This window comes from Xenia sp. Carnegie-2017, unplaced genomic scaffold (genome assembly GCF_021976095.1).
Source record: "Xenia sp. Carnegie-2017 unplaced genomic scaffold, XeniaSp_v1 HiC_scaffold_24, whole genome shotgun sequence".
In the NCBI taxonomy this organism is placed as follows: domain Eukaryota; kingdom Metazoa; phylum Cnidaria; class Anthozoa; order Malacalcyonacea; family Xeniidae; genus Xenia; species Xenia sp. Carnegie-2017.
This window is the reverse complement of record NW_025813487.1, coordinates 19,007,541-19,028,117: the sequence shown is the minus strand read 5'-3', so window position 1 is coordinate 19,028,117 and position 20,577 is coordinate 19,007,541. Positions and strand designations below refer to the sequence as shown.

The 20,577-nt window shown below is 32.5% G+C and overlaps 3 protein-coding genes and 1 long non-coding RNA gene across 5 annotated transcripts in view; all 4 read left to right on the top strand.

Annotated features, from left to right (window-relative positions):
- The window catches only part of LOC124451679 (hemicentin-2-like), a 140,802-nt gene that overhangs the window by 69,905 nt on the left and 50,320 nt on the right, over positions 1-20,577 (top strand). The gene's annotated exons all lie outside the window — the stretch shown is intronic.
- The window catches only part of LOC124451689 (carcinoembryonic antigen-related cell adhesion molecule 5-like), a 33,520-nt gene that overhangs the window by 9,348 nt on the left and 3,595 nt on the right, over positions 1-20,577 (top strand). The gene's annotated exons all lie outside the window — the stretch shown is intronic.
- Positions 7,694-8,961, top strand: LOC124451752. The gene is made up of 2 exons (XR_006950654.1): positions 7,694-7,767; positions 8,336-8,961. It is a non-coding gene; the product is annotated as an uncharacterized LOC124451752 (long non-coding RNA).
- LOC124451700 lies at positions 12,615-19,283 on the top strand. Of its 2 annotated transcripts, XM_047002316.1 has the most exons (4): positions 12,615-12,700; positions 16,625-16,693; positions 16,917-17,261; positions 17,654-19,283. In XM_047002316.1, exons 1-4 carry the CDS (start codon positions 12,697-12,699, stop codon positions 17,725-17,727), a joined length of 492 nt encoding a protein of 163 aa, XP_046858272.1. In that variant the 5' UTR covers positions 12,615-12,696; the 3' UTR covers positions 17,728-19,283. The 2 variants fall into 2 exon arrangements, with proteins under 2 accessions (XP_046858272.1, XP_046858271.1); XM_047002315.1 differs by lacking the exons at positions 12,615-12,700; positions 16,625-16,693 and having other exon boundaries at positions 17,177-17,261.

Below are 20,577 nucleotides of genomic sequence, written 5' to 3'. Positions count from 1 at the left end.
GAAAACTCTTTAAATTGCTTCTTTACGATTGAATCATTTCATATGCATTAGTGTAAGGGATGTTTACGAATAAAACAATTTCGTGATCATTTTTTTGCTTCTTTATTTTCGTGTCTACTGTAGATGTGAGGTTTGACCTACCCCAAAGACAAGCTAACATTGAGTGGCTTTGTTTCAGCAAGCTTGGGCGGTAGTAGAAATTTTTTAATTTAAAAATTTCTAGGAAGACAGCAAACTGCAATTTAAAACAATTTAGTGAACAAAACTTTAACGTGTGAGTCATTGCACAATGGATAGTGCTATCCTTGCTTCGTGTAAACAATGCTTCAATTCCATAAACATCAATGGTAGTTTTCAGCAAACAAACATCTCAATTATGCTCATCAGTGGACAATATTCACAGCCGTTCCATCAATTGCAGAAATGTTTGGTATTTGTGACCACTAACAAAAACTTCAATTCTGTGCATCTATGTTTTTTCCACAAATGATTTAATTTTGATGTAGCAATATGCAATTGATAAATTTAGGTTCAATAATATCTCCACCTGGTTAGTCAAAGATGTGTATTTTTACCTGAATCTTCTCACAATATAACTTGGAGATTTAATGTGACCTCATCCATAATTGCACGTGTTTGGTCCTTTATCCCTCGTGGTGCTACTGCTGCGCAACGACTTGTAACGATAACTGGTAATGGTGAACCGCGATGTGATTCATCACCTTTAACATTTCAAGTTTTTGAACCTGAAACTCTAATGTTAAAGAATGTCGATCAAACAGTGGTGTTTACACATTTACTATCGTAGCTAATACCGCTGACACACAAAGAAAGTAAATGTTTATATTGCCTGTAAGTTTTTATTTTGGTGTTTTTTGTCTGATGAGTAGTCTGCCGAAATGCATAGTGTCTTTCAGCTTTAAAAACAATTCTTTTAGAATTGTTGGTTTAGCGTTCTGGTTTTAAACAGTTCTTTTAAGAACTATTACGTTATTATTTTAACGATTCACCATGGTATTTGCTCTTTTTTAAACAATTTTAACTTCTAATATACCCGATTAAAAAGAGCAAAGTCGTCTGACGTCATCCATGTACAGTCCTTTGCTAAACAAAAGTTTGCAGTCCAACCATCTGAATTGAAGTTGCTTAGGTTGAAATGGTAAAAGTTAAAGGACAACTTGGTTATTTGTCATTTGATTCGCTGTTTAACGAAATCAAAAATTTCTCAGTGATGCATGCCCCCTGGGACTCGTCAAGAACATTCTCAATCTAGCCACATTTGGTATTTTCAGCTAAAAACTGCAGGATAAGATCATTGGTAGGATAGATGTGGTAAAAAGGGGCGGATCAAGCTTTCCCAGGGCCTTTGGTGATTCCAAAGTCCCCCCCCCATCTGGAATTCTTTGTGGACAAAGTATAAGAAATTTTTAATTGTGCATTAAAATTGTGAAAATTACTAAGAATATTTCAGCAAAAGCGATTTATACAGATGTTATTTTTCACAATGATTTTCTTAAAAAATTCACTTATGGATGCTCATCGTCTTCAAGAGCATTGTAATCAACTAGGAAATGGATATTGGCACAGCGTGTCGAAGTATACTTTCACAATTTATACATTCATCTAAAAGCACCATTAAGTCTTATGTAAGGATAAAATTACAGAATAAAGATTGTGTGGCTGGTATTCTTTTTTTAAAACAACTCTGGGTAATTTGTGTGGCTTGTCATGAGACAGGTTTTGATAAAATATGATCGCTCTGTTACATCGCTCTGGACTGATTGTTTCCTTCAATATTAATGGTTATAGGAAATCAAAAATATACATAAAATATGAAGGAATACATCATATATTTCTGTAGCAGTTCTGTGATTTTACTTAAGTTGCATCTTCACTTTACCTTTATAGACAGAATACAAGATGGCAAAGTTTGACTTCCTTTCATTTGTTTTGTTCTGGTGGATTTCAACATGTCAAGGTATTTATTATTTTTATTAGATCATTAAGGAAGTAAATGGTTATTTTTGTCAAATACAACTGTGGAATTTGCTTAGAATTTTAAGGTATATTGACTAAAATACTCACTTAATTCTTCATTTTGTGTACAATGACCATAATCAGTTCTGCATTGAATGAAATAATTTAAAAGCAATACCTGGTAGTATTTTAGAAGACAAAGAGTGTTCATTTCTTGCGTAATTTTCATCCAACGTTAGTTCAGTGAGTAAACGTCTCTGTGTACAGTGCTTCAGCTGATTTGAACCCTCCTAAAAATAGTTAAAATAAATAAATAAATTTTCATCCACAAAATGAAAAATGCTACAATTTTTATTAGGAATATTGAAAATTAAATTAATCATTTACGTAATAAAAATAAGAAAATTTCGCGTAACAGACTTCATGAAAATTTATTCAGGAGCGACGGTATTCACCATGTTTTTCATGGGAACAAAACAATCTTATTAAGTTTGAGTCTGAATTTTAGCGTGGTTTATTTCTATGTAGGGGGTACATATCCTCTGTGTCATAGGTCCTAGACTAATCGATGTCTTAACAGTACACCTAATGAACACCAAATTCGAAATGTTCTGATATCGATATCAATTCATCCCCCTACATCCGTGTTGAATTTCTAAACATTCACAATGTCTTTTAACTCGTCAAACTTTCTACGTTTTCCTTCATAAGACTTAACAAATAGAGCGATTTTATCTTCATTTTCAATTTTTTCGCCTTAAAGAAATGAGTTATTTTCTCCACATATTGCTTCAAAACCTTAATGTCATCACTATTCTACGATGCTTAACCTTCTACATTGTCTGTGTAATATATTGATTCACGCGTAGTTGAATACTGACTTAAATAAATTAGCAGCTGGTATAAATATATAGTAACAATGATTACACTTTAACAACATTATCATTGCAATACTGCAATAGTGTATTTTAAGGTAAACTATTGGGTCCCATTATACTCGGCTAGCTTAACGTCGCTTTAAACAAAACTTTTTAAGAATTCTGATGTATTTTGAATTTCATAATTTTAAAAGACCAAGACGAAACACTACATTAAATACTAAACAGTATGTTGGGTTTCATTTCTTCTTTGATTCTTGAAAATATTTTGGACTTCCTGTTATATTGTTTAGTTACCAAACTAATAAGGGCCTGTTTACATGGGAATAGTGTAACCATACTTGCAAGGCTATATTTTTGTGTAGGGTGACTCTACCATTGACAGGTCTGTGTATTACTATTAATGACAGCAACATCAGCATGTTGTAGACATGATTGCAGATGAAACATTTTGCCTTCCTTGAGGCATATTTATAAAGATTCATAATTCAGTGTAAGATCTCTGAAAATTGTTTCAAATTCATTTTCATTATATTATATTCACATCAAGTGTTTTTTTCAATGAAGACTTAACATTCATAGCGAGCCAGAGCTGAAAAACCAGAATTTTTACGGCACTAACCATGTTAACTCATGATTTTATTTTCAAAGATCATAAGCATTAAAATTCATCATTAGATTTTTTAGTGAAAATTGTAAAGTCAAATTTTATATTTTGACTGTTACATTGATCACATGCTTTGTCTTGCAAAAGGTTTTAACTTCAAATCTCCATTCTTTTTTACTTAAATGATTTTTGTTATATTTTTAGTTGTTGTAGTAGTAATATTTAATTAGTTTATTTTTTTATTCACAATTTTTGAATAGAACCTGAATTAAGAAAATCAATTACTTTTGTTAAGTTAGTAGAAGATGTATTTTTTCACTAAACTATCTTTTTATCAGTCATAGATATCAGCTAAATTTCAATTTTAGGAACAATAACATCTCCACCTGATGGTCAAAAATTTGTATTTTTGCCTGGATCTTCTCACTATATAACTTGGACATTAAATAATAATGGAAACTTTGTTTTTCGGAGTTGGACCTTTAGGACATTTGACACTCCTTCTTCTGCAGCTCAAGTAATTGTAATAATAATTGATGATCAAGAACCAGTTTATCGTACATCAGTCCTTAAGTCTTTTGGTTTAGATGTTGAAGTTTTTAAACCTGCAACTCTAATGTTAAAAAACGTTAATCAAAGTTACATTGGTGTTTATAAATTTTCTATCCATGCTCCTGATCCCTTTGGCTCATCTGTTGAAGTATCTATTGCAAGTAAGTTGTATTTATTATTTTAAACTTAGCAGTGGGGTTATCCAAGCCTTTCATGTAATCTGAGTAGCTTTAGCATTGGGCGTAATTATACGATATGTGACCGCGGTCTGGAATCCTATAGCTAAATACTTGAGCCGTTGAGCGAAGACAAATGCGAAGACTTGTTTTGTTTTGTTTTAATTTAAAAAGGAAATTATAGGGTATCTTTTGATTTGAATAGTCTATGTTAAAGTGTTTGTATCACAGATTTTACTACATTTGAGTATAGGACAAAAAATTAGTTATTGATACCACTTTCGATTTTTGTGGTATAAAATTTGATCAACTGATCAACTGGTAATATCACTATTATGTCTCGCCGAACAAAGAACAATCTATCCACGCTTACAGTGCTGATGTTAAAAGCTTGATTCTGCACAGACAAAATTGTTTCAGAAAAGTTAGACATAGACGATAACGCAAGTAAACTCGACCAAATCCTCACTCGTCTACGTATTTTAGAAGAAAAATCGAAAAACGATGATAACAAAAAAGCCGTCCTTCTAGTTGACAACGCGAAAATGGCAGCCGAGATTGACCATTTGAAATTTTTTATTAGCATGCTAAGAGAAGACAACAATCGAATCTTGTCTCTCCTTGATAACAATCAAAATGCTTGGATAGATGTTAATCGTAAGAATCAACCCAAGACAATCAACAAAAAACCAACAACTAATCCTCTTCCTCTAGTACGGGGGTCTCCAAACTTTACAGCCAGAGGGCCACATAAACTTTCATCCAGCATGTTGAGGGCCAACGAACCGTATACCGCTGGTCAAAGAGCGATGAAGAAGTATTTTACACGTCACTCTTCTTGAAATCGCCGACATTCATGTACAAAGTTTATTTTGTTTAATGATATTAATATTTTTTTCTCAAGTGTCTCTGCGGGCCAGATTGAGAGGCCTAACGGGCCGCATCTGACCCGCGGGCCGTAGTTTGGAGACCGCTGCTCTAGTAAATACATTTGGAAATCTCCACGATAAATCCCTCAAGGAAAATCACGTAGCTCCGACAGTTAGCACACCGTCATTGGAAGTATGCCTCACTCAGTCAACTCAGTCCCAACTGAATGTTTACCGCTGTAAGCAGAAGGAAAAGTTCAACAAATCAAAACTTGACATTCCTAATAACGACCAAGATATAACTGACAATCGTAACTGTCAAATCAACTACAGACTATTCTAACAAAACTAAATCCAAGTCTTACTATTACAAACTACCCAGCAAAAACTACGAAAGTTAACAAGACGCTTCTGTAATTATGTGGACATTAAAGTAGTTATTCCTTTGAGAAAATTTCACAGGTTAAAGCCAAATTCCTCCCACAAAATAAAGCCACTGAAAGACACTATTTCCTTTTTTTTCGATTCTTTTGCTTGATGTAATTCTCCTTATATTATTTAGGAGGTAACTCGCCATATCTTCACACTCATCAAAGAACGCACAACTTCCAACAAAAATTTACACATTTACAAACACCTTCACACTTCACTACAATGTAAAACTTACTACAACAATTTATGATTTTGCATCGTGGACATCGGTTACCTTTCATTTTACTCTAAAACTTAAAGAAGCTCTCTATACTAAAAAAGTTAAACAAACAATGTCATCACATCAACACCATCTTCAATTTCTACGTATCTCTAAATTATTCAGTAATTTGATACCTGTAACATATTTCATATGAATATATTTCTCATTCCTCTGTACTGAAGATGGTATAAGATTTCCGAAACTCATGTTTAATTTCAAAAAAATCGTCGTTCTCTTAAAATGTTTCATATATCTGTTGTGTTGTTGGGAAATCATAAAAATATGATTCGTACAATAAAAAACAGTTTTTACCATCATATGAAAGGATGTAACAAACATTTCAACATTTCATGGTTAAAAATATTTTTGTTCTACACTGTATAATCATTAGGTAGTGGTTTATGTACAACGATGTCTTTAATTTGTCTAATCTTTCTTTAGTTAAACCAAACGCGACAATTAATTGTTCAACTACTCTGGTTGTAAATGAAGGTGATAATGTGTCATGTGTATGTAGAGGTGAAGGAGGTAACCCTCCTGCTAATGTCACATGGTTTGATAAAGATAACAACATACTTGGTGATGTTGGAGTTGTAAGTAAGACATTAGTAATCACTAATGTTACAATGAATGATGATGGAAATTACAGATGTAAAGCACAAAGTTATAATGATCCACGTTTTAGAGATGAAAAATCTATTGAAGTAATAGTGAAAGGTACTTGTAAGTTTGTAAGACAGCATTTCAGATCTCATTATAAACATTTACAGAATATTGAATTTTGTTAATTCTATTCAGATCCACCACAACAAACCAATATTACCATCAGTCCAATGTCAGTAAAAAAAGGTCAAAATGTGACAATAACCTGTGAATCAGATGGTTATCCTGAACCAACCTACACTATTTATCATAATGGTGCAGTTATCAGTAATAATAAGACATACATCATTCAATCTGTCAACTTCGATCACGCTGGTTCATATCGTTGTGAAGCAAAGAATAAACTGGGAAATGATTTATCTGATGTTAAAAATCTTACTATCATCAAAGGTAAAATCAAAATTTTCATCAATTTTGGGCTAGTATTCTACATTGTACATGAACAAATTACGACTGTTCAGTTTCATCCCATTTGTACACGATAGTACAAGATTGTGCTGAACAATGAAGATAGTTATATATTTTTCTTTGTTGGCGAGATTTAGATTCGTTTTGCTGAACGATTACCACTCCCAATTATGATTGCTTCTTGAGCTTACGCCTCATATACCCCTTTGGATGCCTACTGCGCTGACGTATGCATCTGTCGTCACCTAGTTGCTAACTTTTCCTATTGCATATCCTCATTAAATAGGTTATCAAGAGCCTTAGACGACTATGATTTGTTTATAGTTCTTCGAAGATCAACGATAGTTGTTTAGGCTTCATATTAAGTCAATATTATTTATGTCTAGTCGGTCACGTGATTGACTTTCAAAATTTCAAAATTTATTATTAATATGTATCTTGAAATTTGAGTTATCATTGTTATGTTGTTGTTCTTTTCCAACATCAAAGTCTTTTTTAAAAATGAAATTTTCATTAAGCAAATTGGTTAATAATGCAGCAGTTTAATTGAACACTCATAAGAAAATGCACCTAACACTAACGAATACTCTCATTATTAATTTTCTCATTACTAATTTTCATAACTAATTTAAGAAAGGAATATTTTCTGTTTTTAATTTCAGTGAAACCAAATGTGGAATTAATTGTTCAACACCTCTGGTTGTGGATGAAGGTGATAATGTATCATGTGTATGTAGAGGTGAAGGAGGTATCCCTCCTGCTAATGTCACATGGTTTGATAAAGATAACAACATAATTGGGGATGTTGGAGTTGTAAGTAAGACATTAGTAATCACTAATGTTACATTGAATGATGGTGGAACTTACAGGTGTAAAGCACAAAGTTATAATGATCCACGTTTTACAGATGAAAAATCTATTGAAGTAACAGTGAAAGCTACTTGTAAGTTTTGTAATACAGCATTTCAGATCTCATTATAAACGTTTGTGTAGAATATTGAATTTAATTTTATTCTTTACAGATCCACCACAACAAACCAATAATTTGAGTTGATTTCTGTGTAGCTATTTTAGCATTTTTCATTAAGTTTGGGCTAGAATTCCAACCAGTAAATTTGTTAACATATGTATCTCCAACATCATTTTTCCTTTCAAAATATTCATCTACTGATTGCAACACAAAAGATAATTTATTTACTATGCTATAAAATCATATTTATGTTTAAAATACTATTAGCTCTTTCTGTTCAATTTGCATGCGCTACCTGAGATGATAAAAATCCTTTAAAGAAAATTTTAGCAAATCGCTCTTTTATAGCAAACTTTAGCTCTGGCCACACAATGCAATTAACATCTCGACCTTTGCCTTAGACTTAATGGAAATGTTCAATTCAATCTATCCAATGCTCAATCAAAATGCTTCATCTTGTTATTATATGTATATTAGTATTGTATACAAATAAACTCTTTTGATTTTTTCCATGTTTTTAAGTTCTATGCTTCTGCTCTAGACAACGTTCTTTGTGATGGCCAAAAGAGAGAATAAAACAATGCAAAACAGAATGGTACATTATTTTAATAACTTTAACATCTGGAATTATCGTTGGAAATTTTGTCTCTATTTTATTTTTTTTGCGTTATCGTCAACATTGGTTTAATAAGAAACGTCAACAATTTCAATCTCCATCTGAAGTTAGGAAAAATTCTGTTGATACAACTTATCAAGAATTGGATTTATCAAAAATGAATAATAAAGAAGATAATTATCAATCATTAAGACCAAAGGATGACACAGTTGATACAACTTATGAAGAACTGGACATATCGAATAGGAATAAAGAAGATAATAATTATGAATCTGTGTGAAAAAATAATGAATCGGAGTACGAGATAGCCGACGAAAGAAGAAATTATGAGAATAGTAATTTGTTTTGAAGAAAATCATAAATTTATTCTAAACATGTGTTTATAAACATTTTCCATGTTGTAAAGTCACAATGGTGCTTTTACGAACATTTACATTTTCTGATAAGATTTGAATTTCGCAACTTTTCCTCCCTTTGGAGCTGCCAATACTTTATGATTTCCAGAAGGAAGCCATTTTTGGATGAGAAAATACACTGGTCATTCTGTCTCATTCATTGGTTGTTTATGATAACAGTGTATGATAATACTGTTTTTGAATAAGTGTTTTCTATTAATCTGAATAATGCCTTGAGACCCATCTAGTTAAGAGATGACCATAGTTGGATAGTTAAGAACACCTTAAGTGATCTACTATGGAGCGCCAATCGTAACAAAAATTATTTACAGTTAATATGGTCTCATTTTTAATACAGGGTTAGTGGGGTGTTCGACAACATAAGGAGAGCCGTCTTAATACTTGAAATATAAACAAATGTCCTGGAGAATCCCAAGTGTTTAATATCGCAATGCTCCAGACGTACAAAAACCTCCATCATTTGGGAGTAACAATAAAACTTAAATGAAGATATGATCTTCGCACTTTGCTGGACAATTTAAGTGCGAAGATCATATCTTCATTTAATTTCAAACACCGCACTGCATAAAACATTCATATAACAATAAAACTGTTAACGTTTTGATATTTCATTCTCGATTTGAATGCTAAAGCAACAAGAGCAATAACTTTAATTTTATAATACATTTACATTCAAAGGCCTAAAGATGTTTTTTTTTGATATTTTAGTCAGCAGTTATTAAGTAATAGAGCATTCGCAAAGAATGGCAAAAACGTTTGGTTAGATTTTGTTGGGGGCTAAGCCTTCCCCCAGTGCTGTGTCCAGTCCTTTGAAGCTTAGTGTTAATATTGACCTTGTAGTATCGGCTAAAGGCAAACATTCCATTTTTTATTTTTCTTTTATAAAGTGAGGGTAGGAGAATATTCATATATTCAGCACTGCCCTGCTGGTTTGCACAAAGCCTGGATAGCGCTATCCATTGGATAGCAAAATTTTCAAATTTGTAAAAAAGGTGTTTATATTTTACTTACGATAAAGAAATTTTATAATCTCCGAAACAATATTTTTTTCAGACTTTTCAGTGAGTGCTCAGTTCGAATTTTATATTTTTTGCTTTTTAAAAGGTTTTATAAAAGTTTGAAAAAATTGCTATCCAGGCTTCTTGCAGCCGGCCCATGATATCTTTTGAAATTAAAATCGCCAACAAAAGAAAGTAGCAGGAAAGAGCTTAGTACATGAATATTAACACCCCCTCACAATTAGTGTTCTAGTCTAGTTTCGTCCCGTGTTGTCTTAGCTAGATGGGTTTCTGGGCATCCCCAACCCAAGAAACAGCTGTAAATATTTTTTTACTATAAGGTGGGTGTGCATCAATTCTCTGGGAGTAGGAGAAAAAGGAAATAAATATTTGCACACCATGGACTCGGAAATAATTTTAAAAGAGTAAAATTTCGTTCATTTACTATGTTATCGAAAATTGACTGATTAGTCCATTTGTAAATAATTTTATTGACATTTCACTGAGTGTTCTTTGGATTAAGAACTTTCCACTTTTGCATCATAGTGGAAAGCACGTTAGTACTTCCGCAAAGTACAAAACGAAAAAATCTTGTTTTACGATATTTGCCATGATTTTACACTGAAAACATAATCAATGTTTTCCAACGAAAATTTTAGAAGTTTATGCTCTAATGTTTCCTTGAATATTATGGGAAATTAAAAATATACATAAAATATGAAGGAATACATCATATATTTATGTAGTAGTGCTGTGATTTTTTTTAAGTTTCATCTTCACCTTAACCTTTATAGACAGAATACAAGATGGAAAAGTTTGGCTTCCTTTCATTTCTTTTGTTCTGTTGGATTTCATCTTGTCAAGGTATTTATTATTTTATTAGATCATTAAGGAAGTGAATGTTTATTTTTGTCAAATAAAACTGTGGAATTTACTTAGAAATTTTAGCTTAATTTGAGTTAAATACTTGCAGGTTTTAAGTCCTCATGTGTACACAATAACACTCAAAGTTGTCAGTTCTGCATTTAAAAATAATCGAAAAGCAATATCTTGCAGTATTTTCATCTTTTAAATACATGCACATAATGGCTACTTAGCAAAGAAGTAAGAATATCTCATTTACAATAAGGTGATTGACATTTTTTGCAGTAAATAGTGATAGCACTTGTTCTTGCACAATAATACCAAATGTGTTTCACCACTATAAAATATGTTGCTCTATGCGGCTGTGGTGCAATTATGAATCTAAATTATAAATTATTAAATATTTATATGCCAGCTATTATTATTTATGAACTGATGCTCATACGAATGTGTGAACAATGTTTAAATGCCCATGACTTTACTCATACATCAATGCACTAAGTCTTCTGTTGATTAGAAATTGACCTCAATCATTTAGTTTGATATCATTTTTCCATTAAGTTTTCAAAGTTCATCACTTCTAGCAATTTCAGCTTCTTCTGTAGTATTGCTTTTTTTGCATCACATCCGACCTTGATGTACTAAAACTATTTTGCAATCATTCAGTTCAATTTTAAAATGAAAAAAAAAACTTGTTTGTCAATTTAAAAAACCTGTTTATCACTTTCACAAGTTTTTTGTGAATCCTGGCACTGTAGGGTTTTCATGATTTTTCTCAAGTACATCATTATAGCTGGAAACTGGTTGTTGCCTTTTGATATCTGGTCAGAATAATGTTCGTCTTTTATCAGTTTCGATCAACAAGGTTCTTACTGATGTACGTAGAGGTACTTGTTACACTGTCCTCTGCTACTGACTCCTCAGCATTGAGCTTAACAGTTAAAACCTTTCTTTTCTTTTTTCCTCAATGTATTTATCCATGTCCACCATGCCTCCCCGATATCTCCTGGTCTATGCTTTTCACTCTTGACTTTCATGAACGGATTTTATGAAAAAGATCCAGGATGCCACTTTTTCCTTGTATTGAACAAGTACACAAATGTCACACAGAGACGTCACATTCTTCTTGTTCATTTAAACTTCTTCCAGAATTAATAAGGCTTGATATTCTCTTTATATCCTATTGAAAAACAGGGTCTTGCAGAGATGCGTGGTGCAGAGTCTATTTCGCCATCACATATTCCATGTCTTACCTGGAGTTTAGTCTGTGTGTCATATTCACAATCAGGTTTGTATGCATGCCAAAAGACAATCGCTAAACTCAGCTGACGTTAATTGTGGCGTAGCTATGTCACATTTATAAAATATAAGTTATTCTAGCGCCGAAGGTCATTCTAGAGCTAGTTTGCAAAGTTACCTGGATATAGGAAGTTAATTATATAAGATTATATTACGCGTAATCTTGTCATCCGAATTTGCCGATGATTTTCTACAACTTATTTTTTTGTGCACTCTCCAGATTTTGGATATATTTTAAGCAATAAAATTATCTATATTCTGGCCAAGTTTAAAAAAATTCTACCGTGTAGTTTTTAAATTATACGCTAATTAAAGGAAATAAAAAGTACACTGTAACCTAAAGTTTAGTGTTTTGTTCAATTTTTTGACTTTTATACTTTCTTTGTAATGTTTAAGGACAGTAAAATAGTAATAAACAATTAAGTAGTTGGTAGTTTTTCAAATAATTTAGTAGTTTTTCTTCGGCCATTGTTTCCTGAAGACCATGTTATGTTATATGGATGGCACGAAGTATTTACAATATACGTTTCGCAACCGCTGTCCAGTTTGCCAGTCAGAAATATCGACGTATGGTTGATTTTCTCAACACGTGCTTGCCTTCTCATATGTCACTTATGATTCTCGACTTGTGCCATAACTTCACGTACGTCATACGTTGCGAAGCAGGAAATTGAGTCTCTGAAATTCTCACGGAAGAAAACCAAATTACATGGGTATGTTACATTTTGCTGTATTTTTAGTGGAATAGCGTACTTGTCCTTGTTGTCTTGAATGAAAATATTGTTTTGCTGTAAAGTTTTGCGTGCGTAAATATTCATGGCATTCGACAGGCGGTATTGAAACGAATCTCTTATCGAGAATTCTAAGTTCAAACTAAAATTAGCCAATACTAAAATTGTGTTTGTGAAGGAAAATAAGTTTTAAGCCAAGGCTACACTATCGTCCATATCGACGAAAATCAGAACGAAAACTGCCGCAACGAAAATTTTGAACGAAAACTCGACGAAAATTTCGTTTTCGTGCATATGAGAAGAATTAAACTTTTGACCTTTTTCGTTTACGAAAACGCATACTATTGGCTAATAATATCAGACTTTGTACTCAAACATGGCGGAGTGGCAAGAGGTTTTGATAAATCAGGGCTAATAGACTTTCTAAGATGTGTGCCAACTTTAGTGATGTGAGGTCTAATTAAATCCAAAATGTAGTCAAAATTTGTCGTCGTCATTCGCAAGTATTTCATGTGTCTATTTTCACAAAAAGAATGATAGCACAGCGCTATAACCAACAACTACAAACAATAACGACCTTATCTAACAACATTTGAGAAATTAACCTTCCACTCCTCTTCCTTGTAAACCAGACAAGTCTACTATAAAGCAGAGAGCCTTATACGCTACAAGTCCCGGGCTTGTGACCGGTATAGCAGAGTTAAAAGGTGAAAGGTTTATCATAGATTAATCAACTTTTTGATTCCTGCTCATTTTTTGTTTGGAAGCATGTTGAACAGCTCATATGGACAAAGCTCGAATTCCATATTAAATATCAGTAACATAATCCGGTGTTAATGTTAGACAATACATCATTGCCCTTCAGTGAAAGCATCCCGCTTTCCACTGGAAAAGAATCTACTATCGATGTTAAACATAGATTCTTACAAGCATCCCGCTTGCCGATATGTATAAGTATAATCACAAGTATAATCACTGATGCTTGTAAGAATCTATGTTTAACATCGATATTAGATTCATTCTTTTCCAGTGGAAAGCGGGATGCTTTCACTGAAGGGCAATGATGTATTGTCTAACATTAACACCGGATTATGTTACTGATATTTAATATGGAATTCGAGCTTTGTCCATATGAACTGTTCAACATGCTTCAAAACAAAAAATGAGCAGGAATATTCAGTTGATTAATCTATGATAAACCTTTCACCTAACTCTGCTATACCGTAATAAACTATATTCTCTGTAGACTTGAAAGAAAGGAGTGAAGGATAATTTCTCAAATGTTAGATAAGATCGTTATTGTTGATGTTGGTTATAGTGCTGTGCTATCATTCTTTTGTTTAATAACATTCAACTATTTAACCTTGTGTCTATTTTCATTGTTCGGCTCTCGTAATTCTTTAATCAAGTTGTTAAATAGTCCAAGACGATCACGTCGTTTATTAATTGGATGAATCCAGTATCGACGTTTGCTGTTGCTTGCTTTCAACTTTAAAAGCAGTAACTTTTTCTTAAGAAAAAGTAATCTTTTTCTTTTAGAGATCGCCATTTTTTCTAATCCTTAAAAAATTCCGCTTGCTTATTGGCCAAAAAAGTTTTGGCTTTGCAAACATGCTTGTAATTTTTTGTCGTGTCTGGCATGCATTTCGTGCACGAATTTTCGTTTCGTTTTCGTTTTCGTCAAAATAGACGATAGTGTGGCCCAGGCTTTAGTCTGAATTCGAGAAAACCTTCAATAATATGGTGCACAAGTGTATACGTTAAAATACAACAGCTTTTTGTATTGATATGCTTTGATGAAGATTTCTTTACCTTAACGTCGCTTTAAACAAAACTTTTTAAGAATTTTGATGCATTTTGAATTTCATAATTTTAAAAGACCAAGACGAAACACTACATTAAATACTAAATGAGCATGTTGGGTTTCATTTCTTCTTTGATTTATGAAAATATTTCTGTACTTCCTGTTGTATTGTTTAGTTACCAAACTAATAAGGGCCTGTTTACATGGGAATAGTGTAACCATACTTGCAAGGCTATCTTTTTGTGTAGGTTGACTCTACCATTGACAGGTCTGTGTATTACTATTAATGACAGCAACATGAGCATGTTGTAGACATGATTGAAGATGAAACATTTTGCCTTCCTTGAGGCCTATTTATAAAGATCCATAATTCAGTGTAAGACCTCTGAAAATCGTTTCAAATTCATTTTCATTATATTATATTCACATTAAGTGTTTTTTTCAATGACGACTTAACATTCATAGAATAAAAATCTTCTTTACCATCTCGAAAACTTCCTTGTAGATGGTGGATGGGCTCTAGTTTTATTGTTTGTCTCTGTAAAATCATGTAGCACATTTTGTGTATAATTTTATGCTCATGAAGCAATTTATTTTCTCTGATATGCAAATATGTTGAGTAGATATGATGTAAACATAGCCCTACTGAAAGTGATTACCTTATCTCAAACATTTTTATGGTTTATGAAATAAAAACATCATAATCCAACTATTGTGGTAACCTTATCAATTTGATATGGAAACCCTAACCCTCAGGGTTACCCTAGCACACATGTAAATGCTACATATAAAGCAATTTCACATTGGGTAACTTGCTTGCTAATGTAACCCTTCTGGTAGGGTTACCCTACCTCCATGGGCCCAGTGTGCGAATTAGTTCAGAAAAAACGATGAGCAATTTTTTTTGACAAAAGTGTTTCTTTAGAGGCATAATCAAATCGATATTACATTAATTATTATATAGTGCTAATTGGTAAATTAATATTTTTAAACGTGAACAAATTCATATGATTCACAACAGTGTTTTTCGTGTATCGTTTGAATAGAAGTTTTTTGCACACCGTTTGAAAAAGTGATGTGCAATTGTTTTCATTTTAGCTAAAACGATGTGCAAATTGCACATTGCACACCGCTAATTTGCACACTACATGGGCTTAACAATCACTATATTTTATCATGAATCATACTGTAAACATTTGCCCGTAAGCCTTGAACTTATATAATTTTGTATTCCCTCTTTCTTGGGCTTATTTATGTGGATGGAATGCTTAGATTATATTGTATGGCAGTCATCAGCACAGTATACATAACACAGTCTTTATTGACAATAGTATGAAAATTCAACTGACAAATTATTAAAACATAGTAAAAGTATGCGTAAACAGTTTACAACTACATTAATTCTTATCCTGTAATAAATTTATGCATTTTTTTGAAATCTATTGTTTTTACATCTAGTGAACTCATGAATAATTAGCATAGCAGAACTAAAGATATGTCACTGGTCACATATGATAATTGTAATGTGAGATGTAAATGTATCCAATGATTCACAATCTTTAGGAATTAGTATTTAGAATAGAGCTGATCAGTGCAAAGCAGGTTTTGCTCTTGCTTGAGCGTTCTCACAAAGATCTCCAAGGTTTGCATAAGATTTTCAAGGCTTGCGTTTTAATTTTCCACAAAGTTCGTTCGTCAATGGTTAACAAAGTCTCTTTAATTGATTGAGGTTGAGCTAAGATCAGTTTACCCAGGCTAATGCAAACTTAGCCTTTGACCAATCAGCGCACATGTTTTACTGTTTTTATTTTATAAAGTAAATTAAAACACAAAAAATTTAATTTTTTAATTCTGTGGTAGAATTAATGGAACATATTGCTACGCAAAATATTGCCTATTTACGAGTAGAAATAACTATTTATTTTGATGCACCATGTTTAGTTCTGTGTACTGGAGATGGGCCGCAGCGCCGACTATTTTTACCAGTTCAGAATTGACAAGCTGCAGCTGAAAAAGTGAAATTTTCACAGCACTAACCATGTTGACTCATGATTTTATTTTCAAAGAACATAAGCATTAAAATTCATCATTTAATTTTTTAGTGAAAATGGTAAAGACAAATTTAGTATTTTCTACTGTTACATTGATCACATTTTTTGGTCTTGCTAAAGGTATTTAACTTCAAATAACCATTTCTTTTTTACTTTAATGATTTTTGATGTATTTTTAGTTGTTGTAGTAGTAATATTTAATTAGTTTATTTTTTTATTCACAATTTTTGAATAGAACCTGAATTAAGAACATCAATTACTTTTGTTATGTTAGTAGAAGATGTATTTTTTCCCTAAACTGTCTTTTTATCAATCATAGATATCAGCTAAATCTCAATTTCAGGAATAATAACATCTCCACCTGATGGTCAAAAATTTGTATTTTCGCCTGGATCTTCTCACAAAATAACTTGGAGATTAAATAATATTGGAAACTTTGTTTTTCGGAAATGGACCTTTAGGACATTTGACACTCCTTCTTCTGAAGCTAAAGTAATTGTAAGAATATATGATGATAAAGAACCAGTTTATGATGCATCAGTCCTTAAGTCTTTTGGTTTAGATGTTGAAGTTTTTAAACCTGCAACTCTAATGTTAAAAAAGGTTAATCAAAGTTACATTGGTGTTTATAAATTTTCTGTCGACGCTCCTGATCCCTTTGGCTCATCTGTAAACGTGTCTATTGCAAGTAAGTTGTATTAATTATTTTAAGCTTAGCAGCGGGGTTATCCAAGCCTTTCATGTAATCTGAGTAGCTGTAGCATCGGGCGTAATTATACGATATATGACCGCGGTCTGGAATCCTATAGCTAAATACTTGAGCCGTTGAGCGAAGACAAATGCGAAGACTTGTTTTGTTTTGTTTTAATTTAAAAAGGAAATTATAGGGTATCTTTTGATTTGAATAATCTATGTTAAAGTGCTTGTATCACAGATTTTACTACATTTGAGTATAAGACAAAAAATTAGTTATTGATACCACTTTCGATTTTTGTGGTATAAAATTTGATATCAATTGATCAACTGGTAATATCACTATTATGTCTCGCCGAACAAAGAACAGTTTATCCACGCTTACAGATGCTGATGTTAAAAGCTTGATTCTGAAATTGCTCAAAACAGATGAAACCAAAGAAAAAGATATTCCATCATAAAGATATGTCAAAGATAACGGAAATAAGACTAAAGAAAATGAAAAGTGCATCGAACCTAATGATAAAGAACCAAAAATTCGCGCACACATGGTTGATGTCGAGACATTTGTTTTGACGTTAACCAGCACAGACAAAATTGTTTCAGAAAAGTTAGACATAGACGATAATGCAAGTAAACTCGACCAAATCCTCACTCGTCTACGTATTTTAGAAGAAAAATCGAAAAACGATGATAACAAAAAAGCCGTCCTTCTAGTCGACAACGCGAAAATGGCAGCCGAGATTGATCATTTGAAATTTTTTATTAGCATGCTAAGAGAAGACTGCAATCGAATCTTGTCTCTCCTTGATAACAATCAAAATGCTTGGATAGATGTCAATCGTAAGAATCAACCCAAGACCAACCAACAAAACCCAACAACTTATCCTCTTCCTCTAGTAAATAGATTTGGAAATCTCCACAATAAATCCCTCAAGGAAAATCACGTAGCTCCGACAGTTAGCACACAGTCAATGGAAGTATGCCTCACTCAGTCAACTCAGTCCCAACTGAATGCTTACCGCTGTAAGAAGAAGGAAAAGTTTTCTAAATTAAAAATTGATAATCCTAATGAAGACAACGAGCAAACTGACAAAAAAACTCAATCTCAACTGAATGCTTACCACAATAAACAGAAGAAAAAGTTCACCAAATTAAAAATTGACACTCCTAACGACGACCAAAATATAACTGTCCAAAAAACCCATAACTATTTAGCTGCGTCAACTCTTATCATTGGTGACTCAATGTTGAAACATATAGATCCAAAAAAGATCTCCTGGGCAGCGAGAGGTAAATATACCTGCCACTCCTTCAGTGGTGCAAAAGTAAAGGACATCCAGCAAAAAGTCCTGGAGATCCCTCAAAATAAATATGGTACTATTATTATGCATGTTGGTACTAATGATCTTGTCTATAGTAGTGCTGATGAAGTTGCCACAGGTTTAGAAACCTTGATTGTAAGTTCGAAGAAGTTAGCAGGTAAAGTGGGAATTTCAAGTGTTATAAAAAGATTTGATGGCAAGGTTTCCTTAAATAAAATGGCTTTTTATAATTCTCTCATCTACAAATTATGCTCTAAACATAATGTTTCTTTTATAAATAACGAAAATATTGGCAAAAATCACTTTAATGGCTCCAATCTCCACTTGAACAAATTGGGAGACCAATTTTTTGGTAATGACATTTATCGCCACCTTACTCTCCTAATGATTTCTTTTTGCATTTTGAAAAATTAATCAAACAATTTGGCGATCAAAGTAAAGAATTATATATTTTTGGTGATCTTAACTGCGACATGCTTAAACATGAACCTGATACACCAACAAAGAAAATTATATCTCTATATGAATTGTATCAACTCTCTCAACTCATTAATTGTCCACGCGAGTAACACTGTCAACCTCGTATTGATCATGTAATAACTAATAGCCCAGACAATATTTCCCATTCTGGCGTCATACATAATGGAATTTCTGACCATAACTTGATATTTGCGGTTAGGAAAATTAACTTCTCAAAAAAACAAAATGAGAATACATTTGAAATTAGAAACATGAAAAATTTCAATAGTGAAAAATTTATTGAAGATTTAACTTATCAGCATTTGGAGCACATATTTTATTTTGCTGATAATCCCAACGACATGTGGAATTTATGGAAAACGCTATTTAATGAAGTACTTAATAAACATGCTCCTATACAACATAAGAAAATCAAATCCAAAAATGTACCTAGGGTTACAAGGTACATTAAACAACTTATTATTGACAGAAATGCATTCAAGAGAAAAGCCATCATAAACAAGAATAAAACTGATTGGAATATGCTTAAGCAACTAAGGGATAAAGTGAACAACATAGAAGTGAGAAAAGCTAAACAAAATTATTATGCAAGGACAATTGCTGGTCTAAAGGTCTAAAGAACAAACCAAAAGAGACTTGGAAAACAATCAACCATCTATTGGGCAGTCAAAACAGACGGGGCAATGTCAATGAGTTAAGTATAGATGGCATCAATCTGACAAACTCCGAGGATATTGCTGAGGGTTTCAATCTATATTTTTCAAAAATTGGGTCTGAATTGACTGAAAAACTTGACTCATTAAATTGTAACTTTCAAGAGTTTATGAAAAATCCCAAATCCGAATTTTCAAATTTTCATCCTGTAACCAAAAGTAAACTATCAAATGTTATGTAGTCTCTCCTATAAAAAATCACTGGTATTGACAAAATTTTCATTAGCTGCGCCCATTATTGCTGACTCATTGACATTAGTATTTCACCATTCTATTACATTTTGTAACTTTCCTAATAATTGGAAAATTGCTAGACTTATTCCATTGTTCAAAAACGGCCAAAAAAATTTGCCAACCAACTACAGACCGATTTCTGTTTTACCGGCAGTCAGCAAAATTATGGAGAGCATTTTATACGACCAACTTTATGATCACTTAACGAAATTTCACTTACTACGTGACTCCCAATTTGGCTTCCGAAAGCATCATTCAACAGCTACAGCCTTACTAGATTGTACCAATAGCTGGTATATAAATATTGACAAAAAATATTCAACCTTGTGTTCATTGACTTAAAAAAGGCTTTCGACACTGTTGATCGTGAAATTTTACTAAATAAATTTAAACTGTTTGGCATAAACGGAAATGCTTTATCTTTATTGACATCTTACTTGACAAACCGCACTCAGATATGTCAAATTAATGGAGCTGTTTCATCTAAACAGTTGTTAAGTGCGGTGTACATCTAGTTTCTTTATTTGTAAGCACTTTTGTAAAATTGAATTGCAAACTC

Bases quoted from the DNA above. Each gene is read 5' to 3' on its own strand.
- LOC124451700 (XM_047002315.1), top strand. From the start codon at position 17,815: ATGGTTGATGTCGAGACATTTGTTTTGACGTTAACCAGCACAGACAAA.